Genomic DNA, 19,951 nt, shown 5'->3' with positions numbered 1-19,951 from the left:
AGCTTTTGGGCTCATTGACTTTCGAGTCATATTTGATTTGTGAATTCTGCCTTCAAGGAAAGATGGCCAAATTATCCTTTATAGGACACAGGGAAGTCCACTGAAATACTTACCCTAGTACACACTGATGTGTGTGGCCCATTCGATGTGCAGGCTAGGGGTTGTAATTTTTTACTTCATTTTACCGATGATTACTCATGGTATGGATATGTGTATGAGACACAAATATGAAACTTTTGAAAGGTTCAAAAAGCTTAGATATGAAGTAGAAAAATAAGCACAAAAACTCATTAAGGTTCTTCGATCAGATCGAGGAAGTGAATACCTTAATGGAGAGTTCCGTGATTATCTCAAGGAGAATAGTATAGTTTCATAATGGACTCCTCCTGGTACACCTCAGCTCAATGGAGTGTTAGAGAGGAGGAATCGGACTCTATTGATATGGTCCAGTCCATGATGAGCTTCACTGATTTACCCTTGTTTCTTTAGATAGATGCCCTATTTTCAGCTATTTACTTGTTGAATAGAGTTCCCTCTAAATCCCTTCCTACCACACCGTATGAGATATAGCATGGTAAGAAACCAAGTCTTGGTCATCTCAAGATTTGGAGATGTCCGGCCCACGTCAAGAGACTACAGGCGGACAAACTAGAGGCTAGGACCATAAGTACTCGTTTTATATGATATCCTAAAGAGTCATTAGGATACAATTTTCCGGTCTCAGAGGATCACAATGTGTTTGTGAGCCGTCATGCCATCTTCTTGGAAAAACAGTTTATCCTTGATAGAGGCAGTGGGAGGAAAATTGAGTTTGAAGAGAAAGTCTCTGAAAAGCAATGAGTCATGGATCCTATCAAACCCATTCATACAGAGCCAGTACACGATGTCCCTCGACCACCTCGTAGATCTAGTAGGGTCTCCCATCCTCCCGATAGATACTTAGGTATACTAGAAGAGGATACCGAGGAAATGTTCCTAGTGGGAGATAGGGATCACATACAGGATCCCAAAACCTACAACGAGGCGATATCTGATGTCGATTCCAAGAAATGGTTGGAAGCTATGAAGTCAGAGTTAGACTCTATGCATTCCAACCAAGTCTGGACCTTAGTAGATCCACCAGAAGGTATTGTACCTATTGGATGCAAATGGATCTACAAAAGGAAGAAAGGTTCGGATGGAGAGGTAGAGACCTATAAGGCAAAGCTTGTGGCGAAAGGGTATAGTCAGCGCGAGGGCATTGACTATCAGGAGACCTTTTCACCTATAGCCATGCTGAAATCCATCCGAACATTGCTTGCCATTGCAGCATTTCATGATTATGAAATCTGGCAGATGAATGTGAAAACAGCTTTCCTGAATGGATATCTTGATGAAGACATCTATATGGAACAGCCTTTGGGTTTCACTTCCAGTGATGGAGATCACAAGGTCTGCAAGCTGCAAAGGTCCATCTATGGACTAAAGCAAGTATCTCGGAGTTGGAACACTCGTTTCGATGATGCAATCAAAACGTTTGATTTCATCAAAAACGAAGAGGAACCATGTGTTTACAAAAGGGTTAGTGGGAGCGCTGTCGTATTTCTCGTATCAAACATAATTGTAGAAGGTTCTTTTGTGAAATAATACACTGTCAAGGGCTTAACTGCAAAATTCCATTTATTGGCCAAATGGGTTCGGATTTCGGGTTCCGGGTTTCGGGTCTGAACTGGATTTCGGGTTTCGAGTCTAAACTGGGTTCCGGATTCCGGGTTTCCGGTTTCGATTCCAGATTTTGGGTTCGGGTTTCAACTGGGCCCAAGTTGGGCCTACAGTGAATCGGGCCCAAGCTTGGCCCCGTTCGGCCCACATGGGCCTTCTTCCTCACCGAGCTCCCCATGGACAGGGGAGATGGGAGAACGGGAGAGGAAAAGGATAGCGATGTGGCCTTCCACTATCTCCCCTTGGGCAGGGAATGGGCTTAGGAGAGGGAAACGACCTCCTCCTTTGGGGAGGAGGAGAGAAGAATAGCGATGTCGCCATGGTCCGGGAGGGAGGTGAAGGTGGTGAGAGCGTTGGCCCGCTCGGTCTCGGCTGCTTGGGGACTGGGGAGAGGATCGCTGTGCTGGTCTTGGTCTCGCTCCAGGGGAGAGGGATTGAGGGAAGTGGTGGTCCGCTGCTTGAATATTGTACCCCATGAAGTGGAGCGACATATGGGGAGAGCGTGGGCAAGTCCGGGATTTGGCTGGCTCTACAGGGGAGAACTTGACTGGGTCGGCCTTCAATCCTCCCTTCTCGAAAATAAAGTCAAAAAAAAAAAAAAATTCTCCCCAGAAGGGGGGAGCAGCACCCTTCTCCCCATGGAGCTGGGCTACGCTTCAGTGCTCCAGAGGAGTTTGAGAGGGAAACCGAAATGTGATCACCTCTGTGAGTGGGCCACCTCCCCTTCCATCACCATGGGGAGAACGGAAGCCAGTATTTCTCACTCCACGGCCACAAGGAATGGGGAGGTCCTTGCGCTCACAGCAGCTATAAATCCCCAACCAACTTCTCCAATCGATCGCATCTCAGAGCTTTTCCGATCCAGCCTCGTTCCCAACAAGAGCTTTGGGAGTTTCGGAAGAATCTACCATGGCGGCCCCTGGTCAGCGCGTGGTGCTCGGTGATCAAGAACTGGTGGAGATCCTGCAGGACCACGTCCATGGACGCACACATCCCTCTTCTGGATTCATCCATTGGACAATTGACCCATACAGTCGCCGGCCTGACCAACTCCCAAGTTTGTTCCCTCATGCACTACCTTTCTGTCCATTCTTTCATTCATTCAATCAATTTATTCATGCATCAATCATCACAAAGTATAGATTGGTTTTAGAATAACTCTTTATGTATGTCTGTTAACCAGCTTGATATGACAATGGCTTGCAGACGTCAATAGGGATGGCTCGTGCTACTACGCAAACCTGTATCCTCAAAATCGGCGTACTCACGATGGCAGCGGCTATTGGATAAATAAGGAAAGAAGGCCCATTCTCGAGTATGGCGGGACCGTCATTGGGGATAAGCAAATTTTCATATTCCATTCTGGACCAAATCGCTCGAACTTGACCTCGACGAAATGGATTATGACAGAATACACTCTTTCTTCTGATACTCTTGTAAGTATGTTACCCCATGAACCAAACATACACAGCTAAATGTCTTTATTAGTTACATGAACAGAACCTATAAAGCTCTATCTATAGATAATTATAATCGATGATTGATCATATTTTCTCTTTGATTTTTGTCCCATTCTTTTCTGTTCACGACTGCAGAAAGCCCTCTGTGTAATTTGTATGACAGCACGGAACCAAAGGAACGAGATATGTGTGGCCATCCCTAACCCACTGCCTCCAGCCGACGATAGAAGCTATGGTGTACGTTACCCCATTAACCAAACTTACAAAGCTAAATGCCTTTATTAGTTACATGAAATGAACCTATAAAGCTCTATCTATAGATAATTATAATCTACGATTAATCATATTTTCTCTTTGATTTTTGTCCCATTCTTTTCTGTTCATGAGTGCAGAAAGCCCCCTGTATAATCGGTATGACAGCAGGGAACCAAGAGAACGAGATAGATCAGGCTAGCACTTCGGATGCAACAAACCAATGGCCTCTAAATTATCCAAATTCTCCTGACATCGACATCCTGAAGGACGTAGCCGCTTATTTGGGTGTGGAGTACGAAGCGTCTCCTCTGGAATTCAACGACATGGATATGCCTACTTTTTGATAGAAAGGGTCTTTAAATTTCTGCACTATTAGTCTGGTTTGTTCAGAGTTACTTTATCTGTAAGAACGTGAGTTTTCTAAGAATAAGTTTGCTTTCTATTCCATGTTGGGTGTTATATGTACCTCTTCCCTCCAGTCTGCCCAATCCTCTGCCACTAATGAAAATATTGGTCATTCGCTTTAAGTAAAACTCAAGATTTTGACAGCATTGATGGTGGACAATTAGCTGCACTTCAACTTGCTATCAAGCTCAAATCATCTCGCAGAGGGAAATGGATATGAAATAGGAAAAGCATGGAGCTTCAATTTGCCATCATAAATTCATTGTCATTTTTGTCATCAAGGGGCCTAGGGACGGGAATCATCTTTTTGCTCTGATGGTAACTAATTTTTTATGCATATTATTCAATTGATTACACCATGTTAAAGTTACAAACTGGGTAATAACATGAAACTCTACCTTTTTCAACCAGAATTCATGGCTTTGTGCCGTAGTGGGTGATCATTATTCACTAGAACCACAATTATGCTACAATTATAACAACTACGATACAGCCATTCAGAATCACCCATTCATGGCTTTGTGGTGTAGTGGGTGAATGCCCTTGTTTCTTTGGTAGAGTTCCTATGCACTTGTTTAGGGGCTTCGTTTTGCAAGATGTTTGCAGGTCGAGAGGATTTTTGGAAAAAGTGTCAGGCCATTCAGAATCAATGGATCTCTGAGAGATCATAAGCAATACAGAATATGTTGTGACAAAAAGCTAGTCTGGATCTACCTTTGGGACAAACAGTCAATTCATTGTTTGGTTAAGTACAACAGGGGAAATAGCTATGGAGAGAATCGGGGGAGGTGAGAAAAAGCAGGTTCCAAGAATGGACCCAACGGCTAGTTAGAGCGAGAAGCTCCGGCGTAGAGTGAGAGCCCAACGGCTAGTCGGCGACGATCTCTCGGCATCCGGCGTGGTGGTTTGGTGGTGTGGAATCCAGTCGGCGACGATCTCGTGGCATCCGGCGTGGTGGTCTGGTGGTGTGGAACCCGCGACGACTCTGCCCTGCAAGTGCTCCTGACACCCGGCAACCGGATCGGGCAGCTAGGTGACAGTGGGGGGGGGGGGGGGGGGGGGGGAGTCTTGAAGCGGGGGTGCTCCAACCGGCGAGGGCATCGGGGCTCCCGTCAGCAGGCGGGACCTTGTCGGTCGGTCGGACCGGCGGGGCAACCCTGACCCAGGTTCTTCTCTGTTAGGCTAACCCTTCTTCTTTCAGGTGCCATGGACCGCAAAGGGAAGGCTCCGATGGGCAAAGCTCCGATGGGGAAGACGACGGAGGGAACGGCGAGAGGACCGGGTAAGCATTCTGAAACGGGGCGCGATGCTTGGTCGCGGCCGGGGCCGTGGGTCACTCAGTGGCCTACGGCCGCGGAAGTCGAACGGCTGAGCCGTCGCTTTCTGGATGTCCTCCGGCTACCGGAGGAGCCGATCGCGGTGGCCCGACAGAAGTGGGAAGGGCGAGCTTTGGTGGCTCGCAGCTTTGGCCGCCGCATCCCGGCGGAGTGGGTGGCCAAAGATGTGGCCGCCCGAGCAAAGCTTAAGGACGTGGTGGCCGTCCCGCTCGCGGGCGACTACCTTGCCCTCCGTTTCCAGTCGACGGAGGACCGGGACCGGGCCCTGAGTGAGGGCCCGTGGGTGGTGGCAGGGCAGCTCCTCGCCATGAGCCCTTGGGTCCCGGATTTCGAACCCGAGGATGCGGCGGTGAAGACGGCGTTGGTGTGGCTCCGTCTGCCCCGACTACCGCCGGAGTATTGGTCGCCTTCGACCATACTCCATATTGCTGCCAGGGCGGGACAACCGATCGCGGTGGACGGCGTCACCGAGCAGCAGGGGGCGATGGGATTTGCCCGGGTGAAAGTCGCGGTTGACACCACGGCGCCCCTGTTACCGGGGGTACTGATCCAAGGTTTAACGAAAGTGCGCTGGCAGCCTTTCGTATTCGAGAACCTGCCGGCGGTCTGCCACCGCTGTGGGCGATTGGGTCATGGCGACGCCGCCTGTCGCTTTCCGGCGAATGGCCAAGCTGCGGGGGGACCTCCCTCGGGGGCGGCGGACCCGGTGGGCGAATCGGGGCATGCTCAGCCTCCTCCAGCAACTGAGGAGGAGAACCAAGGGCCGGTCTATGGCCCTTGGATGGTGGCCACTCGGAGGCGAGCCCCACGAGAGGACCGTCCGCCGGGGTTGGGGGAGACAATCGACTCCGACAAGGGACCCGGGTCTTCCTCGACTGGTGCAAAAATAAAATTGTTCTCCCAAGTGCAGGAGAATCGCACAAGTAGTAAAATCTCGGGAGTCCGAGGTCGAATCCTCAGGGAACGAAATTTATAGATTATTAGCGTAATTTTCAGATTAATTAATTAAATAAATTTGTGGATTAAAATGATGTTTTGATTTTTAGAAATTAAATGCAGAGAATAATAAACACAATTCAATGAAAAAAAATGGTAGGGATCTGGATTCCCCCTTGATGATATTGCATCCAAGGAATAAACTCTATGATTCTTGATTAAAGATTAAATGTAGGATAGATCTAATCATGGTATATGTTTCATGAACATATGAACTCAATTTCTAAGCATTCATCGTGCTTTCTACGTCTACGACGAATCAAATACTAAAACAATCCATATATCAATAATCATAATCCATTAAAGATCTATCTATGAAATAACTACGCATGGATCAAGAACATATCAATAAATATAAATCATTGAAAGCAAAGGTTTAGAGTTTACTTCAAAGAGCAAATACATCAAAGGTTCCTCCATCACCCTTCCTAGGACTTTAGCCTTCCATTAAAATAAAAGAAATCTCCCCTGTTCCTCTTCCTTCACTCTTTTTTTTTTCTTTTTATTTTCGGAAACAGGACATGCCCTGTTTCCTCTCTTTTTTTTTTCAATAGGGGCTCTGTTTTTGAATGAATGCCAGCCCCCCTGTTTCCGAAAAGAGCTTCCTTTATACCTCTCGATGGACTCCCTGATCACACGGGATGCTCCTCTCGTGCTGGCTGCCGAGTATCTCGGACGCGGAGAGGCTGTAATTGCGGGATATGGGGCTCGGGTGATTGCGAATCCGGGAGAGGCGGAAGCATGGAACAATCCCAGTGCCTTGGATGGGAGCTGATCAGTCGGACGCGTGGGAAGCTGGTAGAAGGGCTCGCGGAAGAAGCGGACGGGACGGACGTGGCCTGCGATGAAGACGGAAGCTGGAATCACGGACCGGAAGCTGCGCTGGTGGGTTGCGGACGTTGGCTCACGGACGCCTGCGGATGACGCGGAAGCTGGGAGAAGCTTCGCGGGAGGTTGCGGACGGGGTCTAAGAAGCTGATGTGGCTGGAACTCGGGTGCAAGATGGCTTCACAAGCGGAGAAGACGGACTGCTGGCGCTGTCGTGATGCTGCGAGGAAGACGGAAGAGATCTGAGGGGGTTGAGGCACGGACGGTCGGGAGCTGATCACACGCGCTGGATGCAGGAAGCTCGGACAGTGGGAGCTGATAACAGAAGCTTGGGATCTCAGGACTGAGATTCGGACGGAGCTGGGAGCTTGGAAGGAATGATCGCACGAACACGGGATGGGAGCTGGAGCTGGGACGCGAATGGATGATGCTTCACGGACGGCCAAGAGGATTGGAACCGAGATGCTGGAGATTCACGTGGGAGGATGAGATGGATGCGCTGGAAAGTGAACGATGAAGATGATGAGTTGCACGTGGGCTCCATCGGGCTGAGATGCATGGGCTTCTGGGAATTGGTTGCAGTGGATTGGCTGGCTGAACTTAGGCTCCTTCTAGTGTATAACTAGGGTTGAACCATGCAGTTGACTGCATGGTTTTTGGACCCAATGTGCATTCTAACTTTGATTTACGATCACCTGCACCCAACAAAAATAAAATATTAATGCAGCACTGTTATCATTATTTGTTAGCAATAATGCTAATTTAAGTGATGTGTAGATCGCACTTTTGTGCTCTCATCACACCCCCCAACTAGCTTATTGCTAGTCTCTAGCAATTAACGAGTAAATAATAAAATGAGAGTACAAAAGATGTGGTTTAACCTTTGATATTTTATTAGAACTAATTGCATAAAATTAAAATAAGTACTCACTTTCGTAGGAATCACGATTGCACTTAGCACGTGCAACAAGCCGTTAAACCCCTAGGTTACCCTAGTGGACGAGTGTTGTCTCGTGAGGGTTTTCAGGGATGTTACCCACAAACATCATGAATTATATGACATGAGATTCTAATAAAAATAAACCCTAAACTAATACACATGTAATTAATTGACATATATTTTCAAGTATGGCAACCGTCAAAGCAAGGAATATAAAAGTGTAGTGTGCATCAAATCATATGACTTTCTCAGAGTACTAATACCTCCACCACAACAGAGCACCGCCTGAGTTTTAGGTGCACTACTCAAATCCACAAATGTTTTCTACACTTTATTAGAACCTGATCCATCAAATTTTCAGAATATCACATGTTGTCTAAATTTGTCAAGAATGGTTCGCATGTAAAGAAAGAGCTATCAATCTCAACTAAACAACCCGGGTACACAGAGGTCCAATACAATGGAGTCAAACCAGCCATTACCACATGCCACTAGGTTCAGCCTAACCAACTCATTCATGCTTATTTTTATTTCATTTTTTTTTTCCAATACACATGACAACTACAGCTATCCAACCCCATTAGGCTCTAGTAAGGTCCATGTAGCGAGCTTTCAGTCAATGACCCCCGATCCAGTTGGCTCAAGACATTAGGTGAAACACCCCTCGGACTTAATTACTCGAACCAGACTACGCCACGAGGCCAGACTTGTCATCATAAGTATTATTATTATTATTTTTTTTGAATAATAATTATGCAAGAAAAGAAATGATAGACTGAACCATATAAATATTTTTATTATATATGTGACTGCATCGTGACTATAGGTCAACCAAAGTCGGATCATAAGGCACCTAAGTAATCTAGTCGGGATATTCAACCTCTATCTTTATGTGAAAACCAAATCCTGAACCTTATGGTACGAACAAGGATACTCATACTTCTTTTATGGATAAGGCTAACAAAAATGCAGTTAACAAATATGAACTCCTGAGGCCTTCCTATTGTCATTAAGTACACGTGTGGGGATCTAATAATAGGTCTCTGATCAGTCATAGTATGCATGTGTTCCTTGCCTTAATAGTTGTACACACTTAATATGAAAATACATGTGCATTTGCTCAGAAAACAAAGTAATAGAATAAATCAAATGCAAAAACAAGTTTTTTTTTTTTTTTTATCAAAATATTTTCCTCCCCCCAACTTAAACATTACATTGTCCTCAATGTAAAAGATGCAAGAAAGCTATATGTGAGAAACAATAGAGAAAAGAATATTAGAGAGAAGAAGAATACCTTGAGCTGTTGATTTCCAGAAAAGAAGACCTACAAAATAAAAAAAATAAAAGAAAAAAAATATAATTCTAACTAATATACACATACCTTGGCCGTCATGCTTAGTCATAAGAAGGCTCCTCCAAGGGAAAGGAGTCCTCTTCATCTGCAAAATTCTCAAGAAAAGGTTTTAATCTGTGTCCATTTACCTTAAAAATTTGACCATCCTGTGGATTCTCAATTTCAACTGCCCCGTGTGGAAAAACAGTTTTTACAATGAAAGGACCTGTCCATCTTGATCGTAACTTTCCAGGAAACAGATGTAAGCGAGAGTCATACAAAAGAACTTTTTGTGCAGGTTCAAAAGATTTTCTTAGAATTGATTTATCATGCCTAATTTTCATTCGTTCTTTACAAAGTCTAGCATTGTCATACGCATCCCGACGAATTTCATTCAACTCACTTAATTGTAATTTTCGAATTAAACCAGCATCTGACAATTCAAAGTTCAATTTTCTAATGGCCCAATATGATTTATGCTCTAATTCAACAGGTAGATGACATGCTTTTCCATAGACTAGCCGATACGGGGACATACCAAGAATAGTTTTATAAGTAGTACGGTAAGCCCACAATGCGTCAGAAAGTTTTAAAGGCCAGTCTTTGCGTGATGGATTCACCGTTTTCTCTAAAATTCGTTTAATTTTCTGATTGGCTAACTCTACTTGGCCACTAGTCTGCGGGTGATAAGGAGTTGTAATTCTATGAGTGATACTGTACTTTTGCAATAGGATCTCAAAAGGCTTATTACAGAAATGTTTTCCCCCATCACTAATTATAACCTTGGGCATCCCAAATCGTGAAAAAATATTTTCTTTTAGGAATTTCAAAACAGGTTTGTGATCATTAGTTCTACAAGCAACAGCTTCTACCCATTTTGACACATACTCAACACCAACTAAAATATACTCATGGCCAAAAGATGGTGGAAATGGACCCATGAAATCAATACCCCACATGTCAAAAATTTCAATAGCAGTAATGGGCTGAAGAGGCATCATTTGCCTACGAGTTAGACTTCCAACACGCTGACATGGGTCACATGTCCTACAGAACTCGTGGGCATCTTTAAATAGTGTAGGCCAATAAAAACCACATTGTAACACCTTAGCTACTGTTTTCTTAGATGCAAAGTGTCCTCCGCAAGCACTGGCATGACAAAAAGAGAGTACACTTTGTATCTCATGATCTGGAATGCATCTTCTAAAGATTTGATTATTGCAATACTTGAACAAATAGGGGGCATCATAATAATAACTTCTTACTTCACGTAAGAAATTATTCTTATCATTCCATCCCCAATGCTCCGGCATCCGGTTCGTGACAAGAAAGTTTACAATATCAGCAAACCATGGCATAGTAGAAAGTGTAAACAATTGCTCTTCAGGGAACGAGTCCTTGATGGGCAACTGTGGCACCAAATCATGAACAACTAGCCATGATAAATGGTCAGCAACCACATTCTCTACTCCCTTTTTATCTTTGATAGTGATGTCAAATTCTTGGAGTAGAAGTATCCATCGTATTAAGCGTGGTTTGGCCTCTTTCTTATCCAATAAATATTTTAGCGCTGCATGATCTGTAAAGATAACAATAGGAGCACCAAGGATATAAGAGCGAAATTTGTCTAATGCAAATACTACTGCAAGCAATTCCTTCTCGGTGGTGGTGTAATTCATTTGAGCATCATTTAAGGTTTTGCTTGCATAGTAGATGACATATGGCTTATTATCCTTGCGTTGTCCTAGGACAGCTCCTATCGCATAGTCACTAGCATCGCACATGATCTCAAAAGGTAATGACCAATCAGGTGGTCGCACGATGGGTGCAGTGCTAAGCATAGACTTCAACTTTTCGAATGCCTCTTGGCAGGTTTCGGTCCAATTGAACGGTGTATCAAGGGATAGGAGGTTACATAATGGTCGAGCTATGACACTAAAGTTCTTGATGAACCTCCTATAAAATCCGGCATGACCCAAAAATGATCTAACATCTCTAACCATTTTGGGTGCAGGTAGCTTGGCGATTAAGTCAATCTTAGCTCTATCAACTTCCATGCCCTTCGATAAAACAATATGTACTAGGACAATTCCCTTTGGCACCATGAAGTGGCATTTCTCCCAATTCAGTATCAGGTTCTTTTCTATACACCGAGCTAAGACAGCTTGTAAATGTAGTAAACAATCATCAAAAGAATCGCCAAAAACAGAAAAATCATCCATGAACACTTCCAAAAACTTCTCGTTCATGTCTTCAAAAATACTGAGCATGCATCTTTGAAATGTTGCAGGTGCATTACATAACCCGAACGGCATCCGACGGAAAGCGAATGTACCAAAAGGACAAGTGAAAGTAGTCTTCTCTTGATCTTCTGGTGAAATCTCGATTTGGTAGTATCCGGAATAGCCATCGAGAAAATAATAAAAATTATGTCCTGCAACTCTTTCCAAAACTTGGTCTAGGAAGGGTAAGGGAAAGTGATCTTTCCTAGTGACCAAATTCAATTTTCGATAGTCAACACACATGCGCCAACTCGTGGGGACACGAGTCGGGACTAACTCACCCTGCTCATTTTTGACTACCGTCAGACCTGCTTTTTTGGGCACGACTTGAGTAGGACTTACCCACTTGCTATCGAAAATTGGGTAAATAATATCCACGTCAAGCAACTTGAGGACTTCCGCTTTAACCACATCTCTCATCGTAGGATTCAACCTGCGTTGCATTTGCCTTGTGGTTTTGGCATTATCCTCCAAATATATCCGGTGCATGCAAATTAAAGGGCTAATCCCCTTCAAATCGGCAATAGACCATCCTAAAGCTCCTTTATGATTCTTTAGAACACCAAGTAATTTTCTTTCTTGGGCATGATCCAGATCAGATGAGATGATTATAGGAAATGTGTCCTCGGATCCAAGAAAGGCATACTTGAGTTCCTTCGGTAAAGGTTTCAACTCGAGCTTAGGTGTTTGTTCATGGGATGGTACTATCTTTGCTTTTAGAGGTGGCAACTGTTCAAATTCCTCTATTCTCGGTCTCCACCCATCGACCATCATAACATCCGAATTATCTAACCCAGGTGGGACCACATCATTAGCAGTACCTTCAGAACACCAATCTATCAAACCATTGTCGGCCGATTCAGTAAATGTTTCTTTTAACAAATATTCTTCCACAATGGTTTCAACCCATTCAACTTCTTTACTTTCTTCATGATCACTGGGTTGTTTACCTATACTAAAGACGTTCAGTTCCAAGGTCATATTGCCAAAAGAAAGCTTCATGACACCATTCCTACAATTGATCAATGCATTAGAAGTTGCAAGGAATGGACGTCCTAAGATGACCGGAATCTGAGATGGTGAATTGGAAGCCGGATGTGTGTCCAGTACGATAAAATCAACAGGAAAATAGAACTTGTCTACTTGGACCAACACATCTTCAATAATCCCTCTAGGAACCTTCACTGACCTGTCAGCTAATTGTAAGGTCACAGTTGTTGGCTTCAACTCACCCAAACCGAGTTGCTCATATACCGTATATGGCAACAAGTTCACACTCGCTCCTAAATCTAGCAATGCTCGCTCAATCCTAAAATTGCCAATGATGCACGAGATAGTTGGGCAACCTGGATCCTTATATTTAGGAAGAATGTTATGCTGTAAAATTGCACTCACATTTTCAGCCAGAAATGCCTTCTTCTTGACATTTAAACGACGCTTGACAGTGCACAAATCTTTTAAAAATTTTGCATAGGAAGGCACTTGTTTTATTGCATCAAGAAGAGGTACATTGATTTTTACTTGTTTAAAAAGCTCAAGAATTTCAGAGTTTGGTTCAAGCTTTTGCAAGGGCTTTAATCTTTGTGGAAATGGTGCAGGAAAAGGACATTCAATTTTTTCAGTAGATATTGGTGTTTCAGTTTCTTCATTATCCTTTTCTTTTGTCTTGGGAGGGTCAGAATCAGGTATGACTTGTGTTTGTTCTGGGATTGGTCGGTCAATAACCTTTCCACTTCGCAAAGTTATTATACTCTTTGCTTGTTCTTTATGCAAAGTTGAAGATGATGCATTGCTACCGCCATAGACTTGAGGATTAGGTTGTGGTTGAGCTGGTAGCTTGCCTTTCTCTTGAGCACTTAAAGCAGTGGTCAGCGTTGTCAGTTGATTTCTTAATTCATCATTGATTTTGGCTTGACCTTGCATGAAAGATTGCAAAGTTTCTTTGAGACTGGATTTTTGAGGGGGTGCATGTGCATAATGAGGGTGCGGAGGTGGAGGAGTTGGGTTATATACTTGTTGAGGTTGGTCATTTCTCCACCTGAAATTTGGATGGTTCTTCCATCCAGGGTTGTAAGTACCCGAAAAAGGATTATTGAAAGATTTTTGATAGGTATTCATAACATTGGCCTGATCGTGCAAGACTTCCTTGAATGCGGGTATTGTGGGGCAATCAGTGATGAGATGGCCAGGCATCTCGCAAATCCTACAACACTCGCTGTTATGTTCTACGGTCTTGACGGGTTCAATCCTTCTAAGTTCAATTTCCTCTACCTTCCTAGTAAGGGCTGCCATTTTAGCTTGAATATCATCCTGAGTATTAAGGTTGTAAAGGCCCCCGTGTGGAATGCTAGTAGTCTTAGGCAAAGGTTTATTCACTCTATCCCCTGTATCCCATAATTGTGCAGTCTCTGCGAGAGAGTCTAAATAGTCCCATGCCTCATCGGGTTGCTTTTCCAGAAATAGACAATTGCACATAGTCTCTATAAATTGTTTCAACTGTGGAGACAATCCCTCGTAAAAGAAACTAATGGTTCTCCATGTTTCAAACCCATGATGAGGACAAGAGAGTAGCAAATCTTTAAATCTCTCCCAGCATTCATAAAATGTTTCATGGTCTTTTTGTTGGAAATTACTAATGTGCCTTTTCAAAAAATTAGTCCTTTGTGCGGGAAAGAACTTTTTTAAGAATTCTCTTTGCATATCATGCCATGTTCCTAACGATTTTGGTCTCAAGGAGTTCAGCCATGTTTTGGCTTTATCCTTCAAAGAAAAAGGAAACAAGGTTAATTTAAGGACATCTTCCGATACATTTGGCACTCTAAATGTGATGCTAATTTCCTCAAAATCCTTAAGGTGAAGATAAGGGTTCTCGGATTCCATTCCATGATACTTGGGCAGCAATTGAATTACTCCTGGTTTGATTTCAAAGTGTCCTACGTTTTCAGAAATAATCATACATGAAGGTTGACTAGTCCTAGTGGGATGTAAATATTGTCGAAGTGTCATAACTGGGGGTCTACCTTCATCACCATGGTGACTTCCTACATCATCAGAAAAATTTGCCATCTCACAAGGTGTGAGATACTGCGAAGGAATTTCAAGGATGTGTCCTAAGGGATGATCTAAAGTTGTACGACTTAATCGACCGGTGTCGTCCCTATTCCAACTTAGCATACAAAATTTGATTAAATTTTTTTTTATATTTTTTTTTGTAAATTTAATAATTTTTTTTATATTTTTTTTATGTTTTTTTTAAAAAAAAATAAATATAAATGTAAGTACCAACTAAAGATACCCTAAAACTACACCCTAAAATAAAAATCTATTCACAATCAAACATGCAACTAAACATTACACCTCAATTTCTAATGTTTTTCCTAAATTTCTAGACAGCTCCTAACTGGTTTGAAGAGGGCACCTAAGCCTCCAATCCGGTCTAATGAACTGAGTTGACCAGGTAAGCTCCCAGATAAGTGGAGGGGTCACGATGCGTTCGCAAAGGTCCCACTTAAAACCCACTTGCCTCGAACAGATGAACTGTCTCCCTTATAGGGACAAAGCTTGCCTAGACATCAACTAAGCCACAGAGCGAAATTGGTGCAACTTTCGGTGGTCTTCATCCTATTGAGCTCGAATGTCCTTAGGGGCCAATGTCTAGTTGATTTTACTTAAGCTTAGGATATTTATGCAATGGGGTGATTTTTGGGCTAAGGACGAGTGATGAAATCCCGACCTTATCTTTTTAAATGGGTTCAGCCCTTAGAATATTTTATGCTGATGCCTTATACTATATGCAACAATCAAGAGATTTTTTTTTTAATGTTTTATGACATGACATTAAATTTCATTGAATAAGTGATCAAGCAAATTATTTTTATTTTTTTTTAAAATTTTATGAGTTGAAGTTTGAAACTTGAATTCTGAAATTTGAATTTAAAATTTTAGGTTTTCTATTTTTTTTAATTTAATTTTTAATTAGCAACAAGGGTTAATGAGATATGATAACAATAAAATTCTGATTCTAAAATAATTAAGTGCAGAAAATTCAAAACAGAAAGCAGTAAAGTTTCGTATTAATATAATGGTCGTAAAAGTATCAGAATATCAATTAGACCGTTCAGATGAAAGAAACATGTGTCCTACAGCAGTCGACGAAATTTGAGTGCAATCAGACGGTGGATTACTCAGATATCAGAGTTTGATGCAGACTGTGCAGGGAATAAAAAAACAGCAATAAAGATTTTTTTTTTTTCGAAACAAAAAGACTAACTACTAAAGTACTAATTAAATCTAAAAATTATACTAATAAATCAGTCGTTCCCCGGCAACAGCGCCAAAAACTTGGTGCAAAAATAAAATTGTTCTCCCAAGTGCAGGAGAATCGCACAAGTAGTAAAATCTCGGAAGTCCGAGGTCGAATCCTCAGGGAACGAAATTTATAGATTATTAGCGTAATTTTTAGATTAATTAATTAAATAAATTTGTGGATTAAAATGATGTTTTGATTTTTAGAAATTAAATGCAGAGAATAATAAACACAATTCAATGAAAAAAAATGGTAGGGATCTGGATTCCCCCTTGATGATATTGCATCCAAGGAATAAACTCTATGATTCTTGATTAAAGATTAAATGTAGGATAGATCTAATCATGGTATATGTTTCATGAACATATGAACTCAATTTCTAAGCATTCATCGTGCTTTCTACGTCTACGACGAATCAAATACTAAAGCAATCCATATATCAATAATCATAATCCATTAAAGATCTATCTATGAAATAACTACGCATGGATCAAGAACATATCAATAAATATAAATCATTGAAAGCAAAGGTTTAGAGTTTACTTCAAAGAGCAAATACATCAAAGGTTCCTCCATCACCCTTCCTAGGACTTTAGCCTTCCATTAAAATAAAAGAAATCTCCCCTGTTCCTCTTCCTTCACTCTTTTTTTTTTCTTTTTATTTTCGGAAACAGGACATGCCCTGTTTCCTCTCTTTTTTTTTTTCAATAGGGGCTCTGTTTTTGAATGAATGCCAGCCCCCCTGTTTCCGAAAAGAGCTTCCTTTATACTTCTCGATGGACTCCCTGATCACACGGGATGCTCCTCTCGTGCTGGCTGCCGAGTATCTCGGACGCGGAGAGGCTGTAATTGCGGGATATGGGGCTCGGGTGATTGCGAATTCGGGAGAGGCGGAAGCATGGAACGATCCCAGTGCCTTGGATGGGAGCTGATCAGTCGGACGCATGGGAAGCTGGTAGAAGGGCTCGCGGAAGAAGCGGACGGGACGGACGTGGCCTGCGATGAAGACGGAAGCTGGAATCACGGACCGGAAGCTGCGCTGGTGGGTTGCGGATGTTGGCTCACGGACGCCTGCGGATGACGCGGAATCTGGGAGAAGCTTCGCGGGAGGTTGCGGACGGGGTCTAAGAAGCTGATGTGGCTGGAACTCGGGTGCAAGATGGCTTCACAAGCGGAGAAGACGGACTGCTGGCGCTGTCGTGATGCTGCGAGGAAGACGGAAGAGATCTGAGGGGATTGAGGCACGGACGGTCGGGAGCTGATCACACGCGCTGGATGCAGGAAGCTCGGACAGTGGGAGCTGATAACAGAAGCTTGGGATCTCAGGACTGAGATTCGGACGGAGCTGGGAGCTTGGAAGGAATGATCGCACGAACACGGGATGGGAGCTGGAGCTGGGACGCGAATGGATGATGCTTCACGGACGGCCAAGAGGATTGGAACCGAGATGCTGGAGATTCACGTGGGAGGATGAGATGGATGCGCTGGAAAGTGAACGATGAAGATGATGAGTTGCCGGGCTGAGATGCATGGGCTTCTGGGAATTGGTTGCAGTGGATTGGCTGACTGAACTTAGGCTCCTTCTAGTGTGTAACTAGGGTTGAACCATGCAGTTGACTGCATGGTTTTTGGACCCAATGCGCATTCTAACTTTGATTTACGATCACCTGCACCCAACAAAAATAAAATATTAATGCAGCACTGTTATCATTATTTGTTAGCAATAATGCTAATTTAAGTGATGTGTAGATCGCACTTTTGTGCTCTCATCATCGACCCGGCCGCCACCTCCGGTGGTTGTCCAGACGTCGCCGGCATCCCCGGCGGACACCGACGGTTGGCAAAAGCCAACTAAGGTCGCACGCCGCCGGTCGCCTTTGGCCGGTGGTGGTGCCCTCTTGGCGCGCCCAGTGGGGGGCCTGTGCCGCTCGCGCCACCGGCTGCGAGTGGGCCCGCCTACCCTGTTGCGAGCGGGCCAGTACCCCCGTCCCCGCTTCTTGTCGCGAGTGACCGTGCGCCCCCCGTCGCGCGCGGGCCCGCGACCCATCTGAGCGGGCCAGCCCCTGCTGCGCCCCCGTTTGCGCGCGGGGTTGTCGACCGGGCCGTAGGCCGGGAAGGGGGCGCGAAGGCCCCAGTTATGCAGGGCCCACGGGCCCAGCTCGCATTAGGGCCGCAGGCCCCGGTGCATTCGGGCCGAGAGGAAGGCCCGCGGGCCCATGCCCTGCAGGCCCAGGCTGGTGGGGGGTCACGGGACATGCCTACGTGCAGTCCGTGTACTCAGCTAGCCTCCGGCCTAGGGGATAGATCTGAGCCGGTTCCTTTGGCCCAGGATGAGCCGATTGGGGAGGGTGGCCCTATGACTGGCCCTTTCCGGTATAGCCCACCCTCTCGGGAGTCGGCGGCTGGTCTGGGACTCCCCCAGGTCGGTGGTCAGGACCCACCCATGCTGGGTACGCCGAGCGTGACTCGGACTTGGGATGCTCATGCGGGCCCCGGATGTGGACCGAAGGGGGTCTTTCGCTTTGGCCCGCCTATCCTCACTGCAGGGGTGCGGGAGGATGCTAAGGGGAGCATGGCCGATGCTCTACCACTAGGAGCGGTTATGGACCACTCTACCGCCGCCCTGCGGGTCAGGGCAGTTGTTATGGGGCTTGTAGCCGCACCTGGTGGAGTGGAGGAGGAGCGAGGCCACCTGGGTTCTGAGCCTGAGGATGGCCCTGCGACTTTAGGAGAGGATGAGTCTGAGGCCGACTATGTGGACTGTGATCCATGATGATTCTCTCTTGGAACTGTAGGGGGGCGGCCAAGCCGTCCTTCATGTCTTCATTTAAACGTTTGGTGCAGATCCATTGTCCGGAGATCTGTCTCCTTTATGAGACCCGATTATCTGGTGAGGGGCTCAGCCGGTTGAGGCGGCGTATGGAGAGGGATTGGGAGACCTATGCAGTTGATTCCCAGGGGTTGTCGGGTGGGATTTTGGTTCTGTGGAGGCGGGGTGTGGCGACGATTGATGTCTTCCACAACTCCTCTCAACAAGTAATCATGGTCATATCAAGACCCGACGCTGCTCCATGGGTACTGTGTGGTGTATACGCTAGCACGGACCACTGGGTTAGGAGGATCCTTTGGCAGGAGATTACCAACCTGACCGCCCAGGGTATTCCGGCGGTAGTGATTGGTGACTTTAACTGTATTCTGAGTGAGGACGAGAAGCGGGGGGGCGCTGCCTTTACGAATCGAGTGGACAAGAGGGAGTTCCGTGACTTTGTGTCGCGGAACGGCCTGGTAGACTTAGGTTTCTCCGGACCACAGTTCACTTGGTGCAATAATCAGCAGGGCAATGCTCGAGTTTGGGAACGGTTAGACAGGGCTTTTGCATCCCCTGATTGGATCCTCCGATTCCCCTCTGGCCGAGTCAGCCACCTGTCTCGGATAGCCTCGGATCATTGCCCATTGCTACTCTCCACCTCACCGGGCATTACGCATCACAGCCCCTTCCGCTTCGAGAAGGTTTGGCTGTCGTATCCTCAGTCCTGGGATATTGTTCGCGATGCGTGGCGGATTCCTGTGCATGGCGATCCCATGCAACAGGTCTCACGCAAACTCGAGTTGACTAAAATACGCCTTCGTCGATGGAATCGTGAGGTTGTGGGTGATATTTTCCGGCGACTGGAGGGCGTAGAGTCCTCGATCGCCGAGTTGCAGAGGAAGGAAGATCTAGGGGGTATGCTCCCAGAGGACGATATGGCTGATCTCCGGGGACTGCTCGTGGCTCACCACTCTTTGTTACGTCAACATGAGATTTTCTGGCATCAGAAATCCCGTGTGCAGTGGGTAAGCGAGGGGGATCGAAATACTAGGTTCTTCCATCGGACTGCTGTTATACGGAGACGGAGGAGCATGATTCACTCTCTTCGAGATGGGTCCGGACTCCGTGTAGAGAGCGAGCCCGCCATCCGCCAGTCCTTACTTGACTTTTTCCGCACTAGATGGACAGTGGATGAGGAGGCCAGTGATGGGGACCGCCCTTTGAGGGTGGATGTGGGCATTTGTGACGCCGAGAGTGTAGCCTTGATCAGGCCGGTGTCGGCGCTGGAGGTACAGGAGG

At 45.3% G+C, this 19,951-nt stretch overlaps 2 protein-coding genes and 1 pseudogene across 2 annotated transcripts in view; 2 read left to right on the top strand and 1 right to left on the bottom strand.

Annotated features, from left to right (window-relative positions):
- Positions 1-2,149: 2,149 nt before the first annotated feature.
- LOC113463624 (uncharacterized) lies at positions 2,150-3,858 on the top strand. The gene is made up of 4 exons (XM_088714093.2): positions 2,150-2,758; positions 2,908-3,137; positions 3,297-3,398; positions 3,554-3,858. The coding sequence occupies exons 1-4, from the start codon at positions 2,611-2,613 to the stop codon at positions 3,758-3,760; spliced, it is 687 nt and encodes a 228-aa protein (XP_088570219.1). The 5' UTR covers positions 2,150-2,610; the 3' UTR covers positions 3,761-3,858.
- Positions 3,859-6,499: 2,641 nt separating this feature from the next.
- LOC148699506 (uncharacterized) overlaps positions 6,500-19,951 on the bottom strand; it is a 28,044-nt gene continuing 14,592 nt past the window's right edge. Inside the window, exon 2 of the mRNA XM_088714092.2 lies at positions 6,500-17,510. Coding sequence (XP_088570218.2) covers positions 9,318-14,711 — 5,394 coding nt within the window. The 5' untranslated portion in view covers positions 14,712-17,510 and the 3' untranslated portion in view covers positions 6,500-9,317. The remainder of the gene's footprint in view (positions 17,511-19,951) is intronic.
- LOC148699507 (small nucleolar RNA R71) lies at positions 14,083-14,180 on the top strand (annotated as a pseudogene).

The sequence above is a fragment of the Phoenix dactylifera genome, chromosome 18 (assembly GCF_051530095.1).
Source record: "Phoenix dactylifera cultivar Ajwa chromosome 18, Ajwa_hap1_PhDact_Kaust_v1.1, whole genome shotgun sequence".
NCBI lineage: Eukaryota > Viridiplantae > Streptophyta > Magnoliopsida > Arecales > Arecaceae > Phoenix > Phoenix dactylifera.
Note: the sequence above shows the minus strand (reverse complement) of the source record. Positions and strands in the feature narration are given on the sequence as shown.

Excerpts from the sequence above, each read along its gene's own strand:
- LOC113463624 (XM_088714093.2), top strand. The coding sequence starts at position 2,611 with ATGGCGGCCCCTGGTCAGCGCGTGGTGCTCGGTGATCAAGAACTGGTG. Across the intron at positions 2,759-2,907 it reads CCGGCCTGACCAACTCCCAA|ACGTCAATAGGGATGGCTCG; the intron begins GTTTGTTCCCTC and ends AATGGCTTGCAG. Across the intron at positions 3,399-3,553 it reads CCGACGATAGAAGCTATGGT|AAAGCCCCCTGTATAATCGG; the intron begins GTACGTTACCCC and ends TCATGAGTGCAG.